We start from the raw sequence: 16,842 nt of genomic DNA on the forward strand, positions 1-16,842 counted from the left end.
GCAGGAAAAGTGCTGCGATCTGCTTTGGAAGGAGCGTGTTATTTCAAAAGAAAGATGATCGCGGTGACAAACGACAAACCCTGTCCTGCAGACGGCGTCCTGTTGTGACAAGTTCACTGCCCGCATCTACATTTTATATGTAGAGAACCTGGTCTGAAGCATAAACAGTATTAAAAAAAAACAAAAAAAAACAGACAAATTTCAACAATTCAAACTGGAGATCTTTGAAATGTCTCTGTCGGGTAGTTGTGCTCTGGCTGGTGTCTTGTATGGCGGCGTGCCCCAGTGCAGAAATGAATCCTGGGACTTTCCAGAAATGCCTTTTCAACCCGTGAACTGAACATCTGTCCCAATCAGCATGTAGTCCTGGAGACAAACGGCACAGCAGCAGCAGCGGCGGCAGTTAATGGCAGCTCAGATATCAGGAGTTCTGCTGATCAGCTAGATTTTAAAGATGCTTTTTTTTTTTAAAGTCCCTGCCATATAATGAACACAACATGCACTTTTATAGAAAACACCCAGTCTCTGACCTTCAGGACCTGCACCTCGGTGTTCACAAGCTTCATCTGTCCAAGTGTAGGGAGTGGGTATCCCTTTGCCAGTTGATCTGCGAAGCAAAGTGCAGAAATGTAGACAGTTTGGTATTATTAGCAGGGGTTTTATATAGCATTATATCGCTCAAAGTGCTTTACAGAAAAAGATCATAATAAAATGGATTAATATGGAAAGAAATACGGCGGGAACAACACAAGTCTATATAAACTTTAAGGTAAGAAGACAAATGAGTTTAGAGCCGGTGCAATCTGATTACAATGAAAATGGAAAAAATAAAAATAGTGATATTAAGTGACAGTAAAATATGGACACTAGCAATGTGCAAGGAGGTCAAATAAATATGTATCATTCATGTGGAGCCGTGTTTCGGGGCACCCGGTGAACGATGAGGTCTGTGGTGATTGTAATGCGCTTTCATGCAAACGTCACCAAAACAGAAAGAACAAAGATGAAGATAAAAAAAGGTCGGGGGGGCCACTGGCACCGTGTGGCCTGCTTGAAACGAAGGCATGATTTAGCTTTTCTGCATCATGAGCAGTTGAAATGTCACTTTTATGCTAATGCCATTTTGGTAACGCTGCTGATGTTGCATTTGAAATGACCCCAAATGACTCCGCGTGATGTGGCACGGAGCTCGCGTAGAGCGCGAAGTGAAAAATGCAAAAACCCACCGTTGAGTTTGGGCATCACTACCACTTTGAGGACCATTTGCAGGATGCTGTCGAGGGACCTGACCTGCGGGTTAGAGTTGGGGTTAGTTTGGCAGGTTTTGGCGCTGGCAGGTCCAGGCTGTGGCTGGTGTTGAAGTGGAATGCGGCTCTCACCTGAAACTCTCCCACATAACTTGTCCCCAGGGTCAGCTCCATCCTGAGCAAATTAGGCAAAATTAGACCGTGGCGTTCATCTTCACGAGGACCTTTTGGCCCCATTTTTCTCTTTTCGGAGAGTACTAAGTAGTGTGGGTTTTTTTTTTTTTTTTAAGAGACTCACTTGTTTAGGGTGACAGCTCCAGCCAACCTTACTCCACTGACAAACACTCGGGCGCTGACACTGGTCTCCTGTTAAGACAATATGGCAAAAAAAGTTTTTAGGTGCTTCTTTTTTCTTTTTTTTTCTCCCCAAACCACGCAAATGCCTTTTCATCACACCACCCACCAAGTTTAGAACAAAGAGAGGGGTGAGTGTGGTGTTTGGTTGGATGGCGTAGGCCGTCACCGTGCCCGTGGCCTGGACTGTCACGTTGTTGGGTTCGAAAGTGATGGCGGGGTTTTTCACTGTCTTCACCAGCAGCTTCATCATCAGACCCGGGAAGCGTTTGGCAATCTGTAAAAAAAAAAAACAACAAAACAAAACAAACTCTCTGACAAAAGTGCAAAAGAAGTTTGCGCTTCTCGTAGAATCGGTGGAACGCTGACGACACCTGCGGGATGAAGGCTCCGAACGTCCTGGTGTTGAGTCGGACGGGAGAGCCCTGTGGGATCTGTTGAAGCAGAGAGGTCGCAGGTCAGTGTGACGTCCCGAGAGTATACCCGCGATGGGGATCGGGGGAGGATGTGGCTCACCATGTCGTCGGTGATGTACAGACTGAGGGCTCCAGCTCGGTTGTAGACGAAGGCTGCGGAGTTGGCGGTGAAGGCGGACACGCCGATGTACAGCATGTTGTTGATCTGGGGCGGCAGGGAGAAGGCGGCGGGGGAGAATGGAGGCTCCTGATGCCTCCCGATGTTGTAGAATTCGCCCTGAACGACAAAGAAACGGCAGAGACAGACGGGCTGTGACATGGCCACGACTGTCTGTCTTTATAACCAAACTGTGGCTTCAGATATATATACGGTGTGACGGTATACAATTCTTTTACCTTTAAGCTGAAGTCTATGGAAGATTTAGAAACGGTGGGCGAGGACACCATGGAATATTCAATCTCGGCATACTTGTCCACTTGGGCAACAACTGCAGGAAGGTAGAAAGTCTTTCATATGTCCAGCATCAATGAAAGCATCCAAATATTTGACAGAAAGATGATGGTTTTACCGTTGAGAGTTTTCAACTGAGGGTTCAAGTCAGATACTGCGTCAGCCACCAGAGGGCAGATCTGCAACGAGAAAGAGCAAGGGGGAAAAAAATAATCCATTCCCAGACTCCAAAAGAGGCTTGGTGTCACACAGTGATTTCTGTTCTTAAAAGCCCCCCCCCCTAACCCTAACCCTAACGAGTGAAGTTAACAAGGGATCCAGTCAGCTCACCAATTGAATTTACTGAAGCACAACTGTGAAGTAGTTGTACTTTACTTCAGTGTTCCCATTTTCTGCTACTTTATACTTCTAGTCCAGCAAATGTTGTACGTTTTACTCCACTGCATTTATCTGACAGCTTTAGTCACTAGTTACTTTACAACACTCAACATGAAAAACACACACTCGGTAAGCTTATGAAATACAACATGTTGTTAGAGATGAAACCCGTGAGCCCTTCATATAAAACTCTAGTCTGTAGTTGGGGCTCCTTGTCACATGTTTCATATGGGGCCCGGCCGAATGCAAAGTAGCGCAAACCTGCTCCGCCTCGACCAGCTACAACAGCAAGACGCCGCGCACACGCTGAAACACTTTAAGTGCGTTTAGCTGATAATACTTGTGTGTGTACTCTTGCTTCAAGTATGGATCCGAATGAAGTAGTTGAGTAGTAGTAGATTTGACATGGTGGTATAGGTATTTTACTAAAGTAGAGGATGTGAGTACTACTTCTACGGCTTACTCTCAGTTCCTTCAGTAAAATTTCTTCTCAGAGAAGAAGGGGGGCATTCAGGAGCCTTCCTTGCGGTAACATAAGATACTTTGTGAATCCCAGAGAGGAAGTGTGACCATGAGAAACAGTGGGTGTAAGGCCGGCTCGTCCTCACCTGTTTCTGCAGTGCATTTCGTAAAGCCTTATCAACAAAGTTTTTGAAGAGATTGTACAGCCAGCTGAAACAAAAAGCAACCCCAGGAACTGTGAGTGTGTGGTATAGTACAACAGAAACTTCACATTCCATCCGGGGGGGGGGGGGTTTCTGCTACCTGGCTCCACCGTGAAACTTGATGGATGCGCCGCCGATGGAGGCCGCACAGCCCGCGCTGCTGACCGCGGGCCGGCCCGTCTCGTCACTCCTGACGGCAAGGCTTGTGGTGATGGCGAGCCCGTTCACGTTCAGGTCGAAAGAGCCGCTGTCCTTTCTGCAAAGAGAGAGGGGTCACTGCTGCGGCAGAGACGTCACGGGACGGATTTCACTGCACTGTGTAAGGAAGAACTCACATTATTCGGAGGTACTTGACCCTCCAGTTTCCGCGCAGACTGATGAAGGCGTTACCAATGGACAGTCTGACCCCCGTCCCTGGCACCAGATCCACCGCAGATTTTGGTAATCCCACGTCCACTATCTGCATACTGGAAGAAACAACACGCTGGTTTGTAAAGGCACTTGGGAGAAAACCACCACCTTCAGTGTCAACCAGCAGAATTCACAGGACTGTTGGATAAACGGGGGGGACTCACTTTGACAGGCTGTAGTGGACCTTGCCAATGGGCGACACCTTCTGTGTCCCTGAAATATCTGGGACCTTTATGGTTTTGAGTCTCTGCTGGATCGAAGCCATCCCCAGTTGTCGGCCTGGCGAAAGGCAAAGAAAGTCTGATGATGGAACTCTGGAGAGATGGGTGCTTTTCAGCTGAAAGAGGAAACCTCGGTAACCTTACCATATTCAAGGCCTTTTTCTGTCAGTTTGACCTTTACCCCCGGACTGGTGCCGAAGGTCATGGGGAGTAAAGCCACCAGAGCCAGCCAACAGCACGGGAACATGTCGACTGCTGGGAGATAACACAATAAACCAATCAAGTGTTTTCTTTGGCGATACATCCCTTTCATATATGAAGATCCCATCTTAAGCCCCTTCTTTTTCAACTCTTGTCAGCATTTACTACTCTCCCGTACTACTGCACCACTCCTACTTCAGTAAGTGATCGCCTGTGAAAGAGCCGACTGTCAGTGCGGCAGAAGAGACCACATGACCCCCGATAAGTCAGCAGGCAAGCTTTGATTGAATTAGGCTGAGATTAAACGCTCTGTCCGCCATTTTCATCCATTTTGAACGTGGATGTTTGAATCGGGGTGGACATCTTCGAGAGTTTTCGGAACTTTGCTTTGGAACGTTCAAGTCACCGCATTTCAAGACACAATGGCAATATTTCGGCGTCAGCTAATGCTGTGGCCGTTGCACGCAAGAGCTCCATCAGTCGTCCAGGAATGAAAAAAAAAATAAAATCAAACCAATTGTGTCTTGTGCTTTTTGTGCTGATGATGTCGCCTGAACTCCAGATTGTTAGTCGTTTGAATTACAGATTTAAGAACACGCTGAACAGCACGCCTACTGAACTGACTAAATCTAAGACATGTGACCACCAGTGGAACTTTCTAAGTGAGTATGTTATTTTCTGTATTTAGATGCACCCAGGCCAAAAATGGCTTATCAAAGAGAAACCATAATTGCTACTGGAAACCAAAAACACTTCATCATCTTTACACACCAAGACATCAGCACTTCATTCCTCCCAAAGTAGTGATATTTAATCTCAATGCACCCCCCACAAAACCGCTAGCAACACTGCACAAAACGTTAGGTACATCTCTCTGTGTTGCAGCCTCTTAACACATGTAATAGTCTAAATTTTTTGCTTCCCACCAACAATCATGAGGGAATCTCCTGCCTGGGACCATCTTGTCAAAAAGGAGTAAATGTATCTAATATCTTTGCACTTTCATTGTACACAAACTGAAACTATTCAAGTCAGATAACATCCAAACATAATCCCAATCAACAGTTCATCCCTGCTGGAATCTGTTCAGAGCATTTTCACGTACTACAATTCAAGGTTCCTTCACGCATTGAGGTTAATAAGGTAAATATTCGGGCCGTCATTGTACGGAAGAAGCTTTGAGAACAAACCCGAGAACATCCTCAGAACAGATTTGTAAATTTGACCCCCACACAGCGAACATGCACCCACTCTTACCTGAAGCAGCAGATTGTCAGGACCGGACAGACAGTTTCTGACGTGTTGGTGTGACTACCAACAAGGCAGAGTGAAAGAGGAAGGGAGGCACGTGTCATCTAATTCACTTACTGAATCAGGAAGTGAACTGTCCCAGATAAAGCAACAGTTGGTATTTGACACATCTTCTCTTGTAATGTCTTCGAAATCACCGAAAACTAACAGCGTCCTTATCTGAGTGTTTGCATAAAAAACAGACAGCACTTGCTTTCGAGTTCCTCCATGTGAATTTCGCATGAGGAACTGAGCACAAATAATGGGAAAAATGCAACTTTTTAAAGGAACAAACCGGTTTGACAGTGGCAGGCAGATCCCCAGTCAGTGTTGCTAAACCTGCACGATGACACCTCAGCCAAAGTTAGCATCAGCAAAGAAACGTGATCATGAAAAAGGAAGCAGAAGCTCTAAACTGTGTGTTTATCCTCCTCCTCTGCTTCAGTCACTGTTTAAATGTGCGGCAGAGCCACATGGTCTTCCACAGTGCTTTATTCTTTTCCTTTCACTGTTTGCCGCCATAACACACAAAGCAAAGTGGAAACGGAAAATAAAATCATGCTCTTTGTCTTACATACGTGATAAACTAGACTTGACGTCATTATAATGTTTTTTTTTCCACTAGTTGTTTTTCAAGCTGCGTCGTGTAGCGCAGTAAGTAATCTTTCATTCATGAAGAATTATTGGGAGGTTTTATTGCCGGGGGCTAAAATGATGTGAAATACCCACTACATACATGTGGCTTTATCTCTTAAATTTCATCACGTCCATTTTTATTTAAACTGGATATAAAAAGGCAACCGTTTGACCCTGAAGGGCTAAAGTTACTGACTGAGGGGTCGACAGACTGTCTGGTATCATGTATGACCTCTGAGCAGAATTAGGGCAAGTAGCTCGGATTATCAGTGAGCATTGTTAGCATGTAGCCATCCTGGATGAATGTAGTTTAATGGAAGTAAGTGCTGCTGCCGTCTGGCCTCGTGGCTTCAAAGCAGCGGGGGCTCTGAGTGATATCGTTATGCGAGTCTTGATCAGTGACTTTTCTAATCAAATTGAAAACCGAGCATAGCCACAGAGAGGCTCTTCAAAAAGTATTAATGGCTGCATTTCCAAACCTTGACGCAAGAACACTCCACTTTCGGGGTGATTTATCTCATTTATCACGTCCTTTAATTAAAGATAAACCAGCAATTTGAGGAGGACTAGTTGCTGTACCGTTTTGAATATCAAGTAACTGTAATGTTAAGAACACGAACACTTTACTGTATCAAAGATTAATGGGTGAGTCGAGTGAATGCTGGCTGAACGACTATCAACTGTTGCTGTTATTTAAATCTGCTCTATGAGCTTCCTCTCGTGATATTATTTGTTGGGGGTTTTTTGGTTTTCAATCAATTAATCCATTCATTTGTCTTGTGCAATTATATAAGGTACAATAACAGTGAAATGCAATCCCACCAGTTCCTTCAAAAAGAGTTTAAAGAGAATAATAATAATAATAATAATAATAATATGTGTGGCCTGAGGGTAGAGTTTTTCCCTGAGGATCTCAGTGCTGGCTTTGTGTATGTGGAACCTTCTTCCTGACTGACGCAGAAGGGAGACAAAGCCGTTATCCGGGCGGTTGGGATCCTTCATGAATCTCATGTTCATTGTGAACACTGGTGCTAGTGAGCACATCGTTTGAGGACCCGCCCACTGAAGGCTTTTCCTGATCTTTTCAAGCGCATCTCTGATGATAACCAGACAGTGGGGATCAATACTTTGATATAATGAGACACTGTGTGTGAGAGTACATGAGATACTTTAAGATGAAAAGAAACGGGATGAATTTGCTGGCTTGACTGCTGCAACCGGTTGTTACTTTTACAATACAATATACATGACAATATAGTGAAACACATTACTACTATTAATCTACAAATACTGTAGATTAATAAGCACTTAAAATGTGCACGTATCTGCTTACAACTACATTATAGTGAGTTGTAAACAATATGTGCCATTTTGTGCTTATATTTGTACCCTTACATGCAGAAATATCATCGAGAAACCGACTCGAACGAAGAGAAGCAGGTCAGTTAATTCACAGAGACACAGAGGCTGAAGATGCTCTGCTGTGTAGTTTGAGTTCACACAGAGTTCAGTACATCGTCGTGCCCCCCCCCCCCCCCCCCCCTCTTCTCCTTCCTCCAGGCTGTTCACACTCAGACCTACAACAGAGAGCCTTTTACCTTTTTGTCTTCACCAGTGAGTTTAACTAATCCTGTCTGCCTTGCACGCCGGCACTGTGAAGAACAGACAGACTGTGAGGTTTGTATACAGGCCGACAGCTGAGTTTTGGTCATGGGTTCTGAATGTTTGCGGTCATTGAAATTCAACGTTGGTATTGCAGTCTGACTTTTTAAATGCATTTTTCACAAACGAATCAAATAAAAAAAAAAAAAAGGTTTTAAATGTATGTCCTGTGTGCAGTACATTTTTATAAACTATGCTGAATTATTCACAGCATGTGGATCTACAAGCTGCTGCTGTCGTGGGGTTTTTACATCTTAATGCCATGAGTGGGGATCAATGTGATGTTCCTCCTGAATCTATGCTGTTTTTCATATACATGGCCAGTGGTGCACTCCTGCCCCCTTGAGGCCGAAGGCCGTATGGCACCACATTGAGGATGCAAATTCGGGACATCAAACTTGCTTGGATCGCAGCACCACTCTGCTTGGTTCAGCAGAGGAAGGACCCTTTAATATCGCACTGGTTTAATACAGTGTGTTACTAGGAAAAAGCAATCGCAACTGCTGCCTGTTTTTCTTGGATCTGCCGAGGAAATCCCCGCTAACATTTTGGTTTCATGTCCCTCAGGGGCCTCCACACTGTTCCTAAAACAAAGATCCTTTTCATTTTGATAACCCTCGCAATGAGTGCTTTTCAACTTCTTTTTTTTTCTCCTCCAAAATGACATTAGTGTTTGCCAATGAAGTGTTTCTCATTCCTCAGCATTATGAGTACACATTTCTGGGCTGAAACCAGTAAAGGGGCTGCACAAATGGAGTGGAAACTCACACGGGAATGGTATTTTGGTCAGATTGGGGGCATGCAGAGAGAAGTCTCTCTATGTGTTGCAACATGTCTGGGGCGTCACTTAACTTGTATGGAGTCCCAAAGTAATCAATTAAATGAAGACTTAGACCACAGCAGCTCTGCCTTGTTTGTCGTGATTGAGAAAGACTTTATGATGAAAAGTGGCTCCATGACATACGTCACTGGGATAAAATGGTGTTGTGGAATAAACAGACTTTGGAAAAGGAGGACAGTTTGAAATCAAAACGGCTAGAATGAGACAAAAAAAAATTAGCTGCAATACAATACTCTGTTATTGATGATGAAATATCATCTCATAATAATACAGTTTATTGGATAATTAAATTTTTTTTTAATTATTATTGTATATTTTGTCTGTATTTATTAATGTGATTCTTTATTTCAGAATGTCTTATTCATTTATTCAATTTTGAACACTTGATCCAACATGATGATTTGTTTAATCTCTTAACTGTCTTTTCAGAAGCTCTTCCAGGAAGACCTTCAAGGTAATAATGATAATGTGTTTATTTGTATAGAGACAAGTATGTAGCATAAACCTAAATTAGCCTAAGCTAATTTGCAACGCCCGTCCCTAGGTGGGCCTTTAAAATACATAAAACTCAACAACAGACACACAGGAGACAGTACAGAACACAAACTCAACAATAGCTTTAAAACATTAAAAGCACAAAACTCAGAACTCAACGGAAAATTTACAGACGGAACAATAATCGTGTTATATGTAATGAAAAAGCAAACGTTTGAATTTTCCAAAGAGCAGGTCCAATACTCAAACGTGATATCATCAAAGTGTTGAATCTAGAGCTGCTGAGCACGCACAATTAAAGGAGCTGTTTTATGGTCCCAGTGAGTGATGAATGTTTCCATACTCATACGGTATAGAGTCCTATATATAATATAGGGCTGAGCAGAGACTGGATGCAAAACTCAGATACCCAGATCAAATATTGACATATACCAACAGGAAAACAAAAATGCAGACCTTGAAAAATGATTAAAAACCCAACATTTTCTCCAGAGTGGAGTGTGGAGAATTTCTTTTTTTTTTTTTTGCCTGTTTGAGATTTGCTGCAGTGTGCTGCCAAATCAGCAGCAAATGTCTTGTGGGATTTATCCTCCTTTGGCACGCTTTAAATGAGCCGTCTGCATGGAATAAAAATATTTTGCACTTTTTCGTACGTCGTGTCACCCACCCTTTCATGTATCCTGAAAGTAAACCAAGGGCACGACGCTTTGTAAATGCTCTGGCAGTCAAGTAATGGGGATGACACAGATGGCCTAAGCACCCTGTGGTCACACAGCAGGCAAATTCATTACTCTCTCCTTGAGGATGGAAGAGCCTCAAGGACATTCCTACCACTTTCAAAACAGCAAACAGAAAACGTTGATTTCTTCTCCAAACACAAGTAGCAACACAGAGTCAGTCCAGGCTGCAAATTCACATAAAATCATTAAAATATTCCGACTTAAATGGATGGAAACTGCGTCAGCTCACCAGTTAGTGTTTGAGCGTATGACCGCTGTCATATTCACTGGCACAGTCAAACACAGAACTTTTCTGGTATAACATGTGTGATGTGTCGTTCAGTAAGATTCACTTAGCAGCAGTTCCGCATTTGAAACTAACTAGCTGATGTGATTTCGTTTAATTGCTCTGCTTAATTAGTCGTGTGAGTTGTCCAACATCTCAAGGGCAAACACTTGGTAAGCTCTGACACGAGATGGCAATGAGAATTGATTTAAACTGTATCCTGACATGGTACAGTAAAACGCACACAGCATGGCTTTCTCTCACCAAACGTCTGCTCGCTGCTGCGCAGGAGACAGTTTGGCTCGATGTTTCACCTTTCAAATCTTCATTTCCTGTTTGCGTCGAAGAGTTTTCCCCTCCTGCAGCCCCAATTCACGAAGAAGCCGGATAAAACCAGTGTGCTCTTTCATAACAAGGCCGAGAGTCTACAAATTCTGACGTCGGCATGCTAACACTCTCACAGAATCAGAATCAGAATCAGAAAATACTTTATTGATCCCCGGGGGGGAAATTGTACGGTACCGGTGCTCCCATTCAAGAGTAGAAAGTAGCATAATTTAGAACTAAAAGTATGTACAAAATATAAAAATAAGAAATAGAAAATAAAAAATATACACATTTACAGTATTTAAGTGAACAATGAGGTAAAAAATATATACAACAACAACGTATATGTATGTATGTATTGCACTGAAGTGTATGACTATATATATGTATTGCACATAAACATGCACATCACAATGATTAGGTCAAGATGCCAATGTTTAGCCGGTATAATGTTTCCCATGTACCACCATCATAGTTTAGTGTGTTAGCATGCCACCATTTGCAAATTAGCACTAAAGTTCAGCTCTGGCAGTTATTTCTTGGATTTCTTGCCAATCCATCCAATAGTTGCAGAGATGTTTCAGTCTGGACCAACGTGGCGGAACCAAACGAGACCCACATTGCCATTCTCTTTTAGTGCAGAATGTGGTGCATCTTTTGTAATGCACATGTGAGAGTGAATTATGTATTTTGAATGCATGTTGCTCTGTCTTTAATATGCTCTTGAACCATGTAGATCGCTAAATATTTGATCACTTACTGTATTTGTTGTGGTGTCATATTACCATGAAGCTAACACAAATTCCCCGTGCATGTCTTTCTCTCGGTGGCAGTGGTTCTAATTAAGGATGAACTAGATGTGAGCAGATCCCAGCCTCGTCACTTTAAAACATTGTGACACACTGTGTGAACAAAGGGAGATTTCAATTGTTGATGGGCTAAATGGAGACTTGCTAATTCCACACGCCCAGACAGTAGCGAAGGACAAAGCAGGGACGGCAAAGAGTGGGATTAGAAAAGTTGCCTTCCAAAGTCATAAAAGGGCCTCAGCCTCGCATTGACAGGCCTTCCTCCCACTGAGGTCGTAAACTGGCCAGTGCATTAGCCGGCGGAGAAGTACAGTGAATACCAATCAGCAGGCAACTCTGGGCCGGCAGAGTGAGAGTTGACCACAGAGAGAAAGAGACACATGAAGACAGAGAGGCTGGTGGGTGGTAGATTGATTTCTTTTTTTTTTTAATCGGAAATACTTAATAACCCTGCCCTGTGGAGAATTGACCCACTTTCAAGTTTGGTAGTTTGCCATGTAAAGTTTTACAGCTAATACATGGAATCATGCACACATCCATTAACGTGGATTTTCTAGACAACTGTTACATAATAATATTCGTATTTTACAAGGCTCCACATTATGTTCCCCCAGTCTGTTTTTGATCATTTATCCCAGGGAGCGTTCAGCTCAGCAGGAGCTGCATCTGTGAAGACGTATGCAACACATTAGGCCCGGTGATATGTATACAGTGAGACTATGTATCTTTTGAAAGAATAATACATTATTCTCCTTACACTCAGAGCTTCTGCTTGGTCTGGTATGACCAATAGCTTGTGGTGACTAAGGTTAGCTAATGTTTTTTTGTTCTTTAGGTAGCTTCTTCCTGTTTACTGGGTCTGCTTGTAGTACAGTAGTAATATATATTTGTGATGAAATCCAAAAGGAAATACACTTTTTTTTTTTGTCATAGCATGATCGTGTTAGCTAAGGCCACTATTTATTGATTCATGTATTTTCTGATGGCACAAGACTTTGTTCATATTAAAATGAGACAATCACAGTGAAAACGAACACTGTTGTCTCATTCTACACGTCGTGACTTTGAATTGTGCTCAGACTGAGCGCAAAGCACATTTTAGAGGTGGCGTGATTGCATATGAAGCCAATGCAAAGGCACACAAGTCGGTGCAAATAGGCGGTTCGCCCTGGCACGGCGGCATGGAAGTGCAGATGCAACAGCACGTGGAGAAAATGTTGAAACTTAAGCAACTCATTTGCGCGTACCCTGAGGCCGTATGACTACGCTACGTCTGAAATATCCACTTGACAAAAAATATACATATCTTGCATCTCATTTAAACCAGCCAGCCGTTCAAACTGCTGCTTATTTACACATCCAGCAGATACGGAGCAACATTAGCCACCTGCTGAAGAAGTCCAATATTGACTCTCCCTCAAGCTAATTTTTGGCTGTTAAATGCTCCACTACATTTTATTAAGCACTTCTTTTTTTTGTTGTTGTTGTTGTTGTTGTTGTTGCTGGACACATAGTTGATTAGAGCGATGAGACTGAGCCAAAGAGTGAAGTTGTAAAACCAAAACAGACAGTTAGCGAAGAAGCTGAGTGGAGCTGAGGGCAATTGCCGAGTCGGGTGATAATTATCTTCACATACAAGTGGTCATGCGATACACTGTTGATGTAAAAATATTGATGTTAGCAGCTTTGACGTCTGAGCTGTCACACACGTCTGAACACACCTTGAGAGATGTCTGTTTACCCCTTAATAATGGACTTAAAACATCCCATTCGGAGGCGTGCAAACCCAACAGGCAGAATTGATTTATCTATGCAGAAATCTCATTGCATTTGGCAGAGTTGATCAAAGATTTCATATTTTTGTATGATAACAAAACTCTCTGAATGCTCCCTTAATGTGTCTGCACGGCTGCTAAAACACCTCTTGAAGTTTGTGAAGTCTCGGAAGTTACCGCGCTAACCTTTTTAAACTTTCACTTCCCCAATATCTCCTGCCTCGACAGGCAAATGAATGTTGCATGCATGCGATGAGATGTCGTCGGATATTGTGCTCACCGAGCCCCGCAAAGGAGTCTGTGCCGAACCTGAGCTGTGCTGGCGCGGCGGAGATGAGGGGTGCCTCAGATCAATGGCTCAGTGTGTTGGGCATAAAAGGAGCAATGTGCCCCAGAGAGAAGGGCTGTCTGTGCCCCGGTGCCATGCAGCTGTGGGACCCGGGCGCTCATCCATGCCCTCTGCTCCATACACTGTTAGGCCTCCCTCTATGGCCAAAACACTGCAAGCTGTAAAATTATTTCCATGGAGGAGTGCACTGGGAATCCATCCGCTGCTGCGCTGCAATGTTACACGTCATTTCAAAATGTGGGGGAAGGTGTTCTAAGTCGTTATTATGTGAGGTGTTATAGGTGGATTTTTGAGAGGAGTGAGCAGAGTATAGAGAGCAAAATGTGACGTGTCGGCTCAGGAACTCGACTCACTGCTCTTTGTTTCTGCAAAAGGCTGCTATGTGAGCAGGAGGGAGACAGATTTCTGTATGCAGGGTTTTTACAGTCGTTTCGTCCGTTTATCATGTGTTTGAAAGTTCAGTGATCCCTGACAACTGTTTGTGTTTTTTTGTGTTTTTTTTTTTTGCAGAATGGGAGGCAGAGTGGGGCCTTTCTTGTGACCACAGGGCTTCATGCCCCATAGCACACACAATGAGGCCTCTTCAGTCCACTCTAAGACATGTACAGCATGGCGTTTGATCTTTGATGTTAGATTCTCTGCTGTACCCTATTTGTCTGCTGTGGTAGGGCAACGGGGTGGAAACCTTTTAAAAGACACCCACACAGATGTAAACAAAAGGTCTATCCCAGTAAAAACTAACAATTGACTTTATCAAGCCCTAAAAGGGGTGCTCCGGAGATGTAGTGGTATTTAGTCCCTATGTTACAGGATACTGTGGCTTGTGTGCACCTCATCACTGAGAAGCTGATGAAAAAAAGATGTGTTCAGTGGTGTAAAGAGGCATATTTGTAAGGCTGATATAAATGCTGTGTACTCACTCTCATTTTCTTTTTTAGATAAATGACGGATCAAATGTCGCTCATAGGGATGAATCCACAGAGAATTGTCACTCAACTTTTGCAGCTTGCAGATATTTCCCCTCCGGAGTTGGAAACCAAAACAGAGTGAAAAAGAGAGTGAATGATGGATTTACCATTTTCCAGGTGGCCAAAAAACATGACTCTAAATGTTCACCATAACAACTGTATTAAGTGATAACATGTCAGATGTGTTTTTGGCTTGTTTCATGCCTCAAGTGAGTCAAGTGTTTCAAGTCAACTCTGGCACGACACACCTGAATGTCTGACTGAACCATCAGCGGTCGAGTTGCACTGTGGGTAATGTAGGCGCCATGTTTTGACCATGAATAAAAAGGATTGTTGAAAGTGTCCATCGTGACTCCTACAATGTTGTAGGAGTGCATTTAAAAGAGGTAAAAAAAAAATAAAAATTAGTACAGGGTAACAGCAAAATGACCATATTGTCAGCAGAAAGTATTTTGGATGGTGAAAGTAAAAAATGGAGCTGACGCGTGTAGCATACGAATGCTACTGGGAAGCCAATAAAATTGTTTCTCAGGTAATGAAATGCCTTTCCCACCTCAGTTCAGATTAAACCCGTCTACGCCTGACTAAGATTCAAATGAGAAAGCCACTAATAAACTATAAATCTGAGGATAATTAAGACATTTATTACATACAACATTACCACTGAGTTCTTCATATGAGCCAGTCTCTGCGGCAGCAAACACAGAGAATACTCAGAAGGACATGCAGTTCATTTAAGCTTTTGTGCTGCAGAAATTCAACTATAATTCTTCCTAGTGTGTGTGTGTGTACTTGGATAGAGCTGCATTTGAGGTTTTGCACTTATATTTATCCATTAGCCACTCAGTGCACTCATCGACAGAGCAGAAAGGGGTTTACCCATGAATATAGACAGTTTCTCAGCATAGAGTCACTGTATTGTTCACATTATACAATATTTTTCTTCTTTGTTCAAATGTATATTTTGAGAAAAACTACAATGACAGACTAAAATATAAATAATTTGTTTGAAATGTGGGATTGTGCAATTGTCGTAAGGAGCGGAGGACTTTTATTGATGTTACATTTTAGTTGTACTACAAATAACCAATTACAGATGTACTAGGTAAATGGTTTCAGATGTTATTAATTAAAATTGTATGCAATAAATCGGAGGCTATTTGGGTGTGATAACCTTGTAGCTAGTTTATGTATGTAGATATTATTGGCAGCTTATCAGATCCAGGAGTGGTAACGTGTGGCGTTCCACAGGGATCAACCTTCACTCTTCCCTCACTCTTCCCGTCATTTCGTGTAAATGATATGAAATCTGCATTTGATTGTGGTTTTTGTCTGTATTCTGACAAATCGGCTTTGTTAGTAAAGTATCGAGATGCCTCAAAAAGTCAACTCAAACTAGATTTCTTAGTGTGACCTGCAAGGGCGGTACGATAACAGGCCACACTTCAATAATCTACCTAGGTGGGTTACTAGATAAGAACTTATATCGTAGCGCCATGGTTCGAAAGTGTCCAGAAGTCTAATGCCTGTCTAAAAGTTTTTTAATGTTAGTTGCAAGAAAATGTTATGCATGGCTATGATACAATCGAGAACTGACCATGCATGTTCTATTAACATGGACTTTACAACAACAGGCCCACTTACAGATTGTTATATAATACGCTGATACCCTATATATTACATTATAATAAAATAACCCACTTAAATGTAGAACATTTTAAATTCCAACATAGACAGACAGACAACAGATACAGAACTTTTGGAGCTAAATCCTTTGAATGTGTGAGGGAGCAAATTTGGAACAGCTTACCAGATGATACCTTGTGTGAAACAGGCGCGAAAGCTTTTTTTTATTCAATGAAATGGAAAGAGTAGAGATAGGTGAATGTTTTTAGTGTTTGAGTGAAAATGTGTGACGAGTGATCCTGTATCTACCGCAATTAAACCGGCGGCGTGTCTTTTACAACTTTTACTCTGTAATGTAGCTGAGACACAGTAGTCTTTTATCCTAGCTTGTCTTATTTTGTTCGTTTTATGTTTCCGCATATCCATGTTTTATGTCGGATAGAAATCTGTGTCTTTTTGTTCTGGTGAATATGTGGGAAAGCGTATTATATGTAGCTTGATTTATAACAGAATAAAACCAAACCGAACCAAAGCACTCAGCTCTGGTTCTGGTTGGCCTGCTTTTCTTTCAAACCACGCTACCGCTGATAAATCTAACATATTGTGGAGAGTCTTGTTTTTTTGGTGCCTCGTGACGTCCCTGGAGAGGGAAGATGTCGTTGGGCGTCAGCGTCAGCAGGCTGTTGTTATTATTGTTGTGATGACCACATGTGGC

At 42.6% G+C, this 16,842-nt stretch overlaps 1 protein-coding gene across 1 annotated transcript; it reads right to left on the reverse strand.

Annotated features, from left to right (window-relative positions):
• Window positions 1-200: 200 nt before the first annotated feature.
• On the reverse strand, window positions 201-4,390 carry LOC139282331 (bactericidal permeability-increasing protein). The gene is made up of 15 exons (XM_070901962.1): window positions 4,288-4,390; window positions 4,087-4,201; window positions 3,847-3,978; window positions 3,612-3,767; window positions 3,455-3,518; window positions 2,587-2,647; window positions 2,414-2,505; window positions 2,118-2,294; window positions 1,976-2,035; window positions 1,711-1,878; window positions 1,546-1,613; window positions 1,380-1,422; window positions 1,227-1,290; window positions 531-607; window positions 201-366 (listed from the first exon to the last, which is right to left on the reverse strand). The coding sequence occupies exons 1-15, from the start codon at window positions 4,388-4,390 to the stop codon at window positions 325-327; spliced, it is 1,422 nt and encodes a 473-aa protein (XP_070758063.1). The 3' UTR covers window positions 201-324.
• Between the last annotated feature and the right edge of the window lie 12,452 nt (window positions 4,391-16,842).

This window comes from Enoplosus armatus, chromosome 3, assembly GCF_043641665.1.
Source record: "Enoplosus armatus isolate fEnoArm2 chromosome 3, fEnoArm2.hap1, whole genome shotgun sequence".
Taxonomy (NCBI): domain Eukaryota; kingdom Metazoa; phylum Chordata; class Actinopteri; order Centrarchiformes; family Enoplosidae; genus Enoplosus; species Enoplosus armatus.

Excerpts from the sequence above, each read along its gene's own strand:
- LOC139282331 (XM_070901962.1), bottom strand. The coding sequence starts at position 4,390 with ATGTTCCCGTGCTGTTGGCTGGCTCTGGTGGCTTTACTCCCCATGACC. Across the intron at positions 3,768-3,846 it reads GTCAAGTACCTCCGAATAAT|AAAGGACAGCGGCTCTTTCG; the intron begins GTGAGTTCTTCC and ends CTCTCTTTGCAG. Across the intron at positions 367-530 it reads CCGAGGTGCAGGTCCTGAAG|GACTACATGCTGATTGGGAC; the intron begins GTCAGAGACTGG and ends GTTTGTCTCCAG.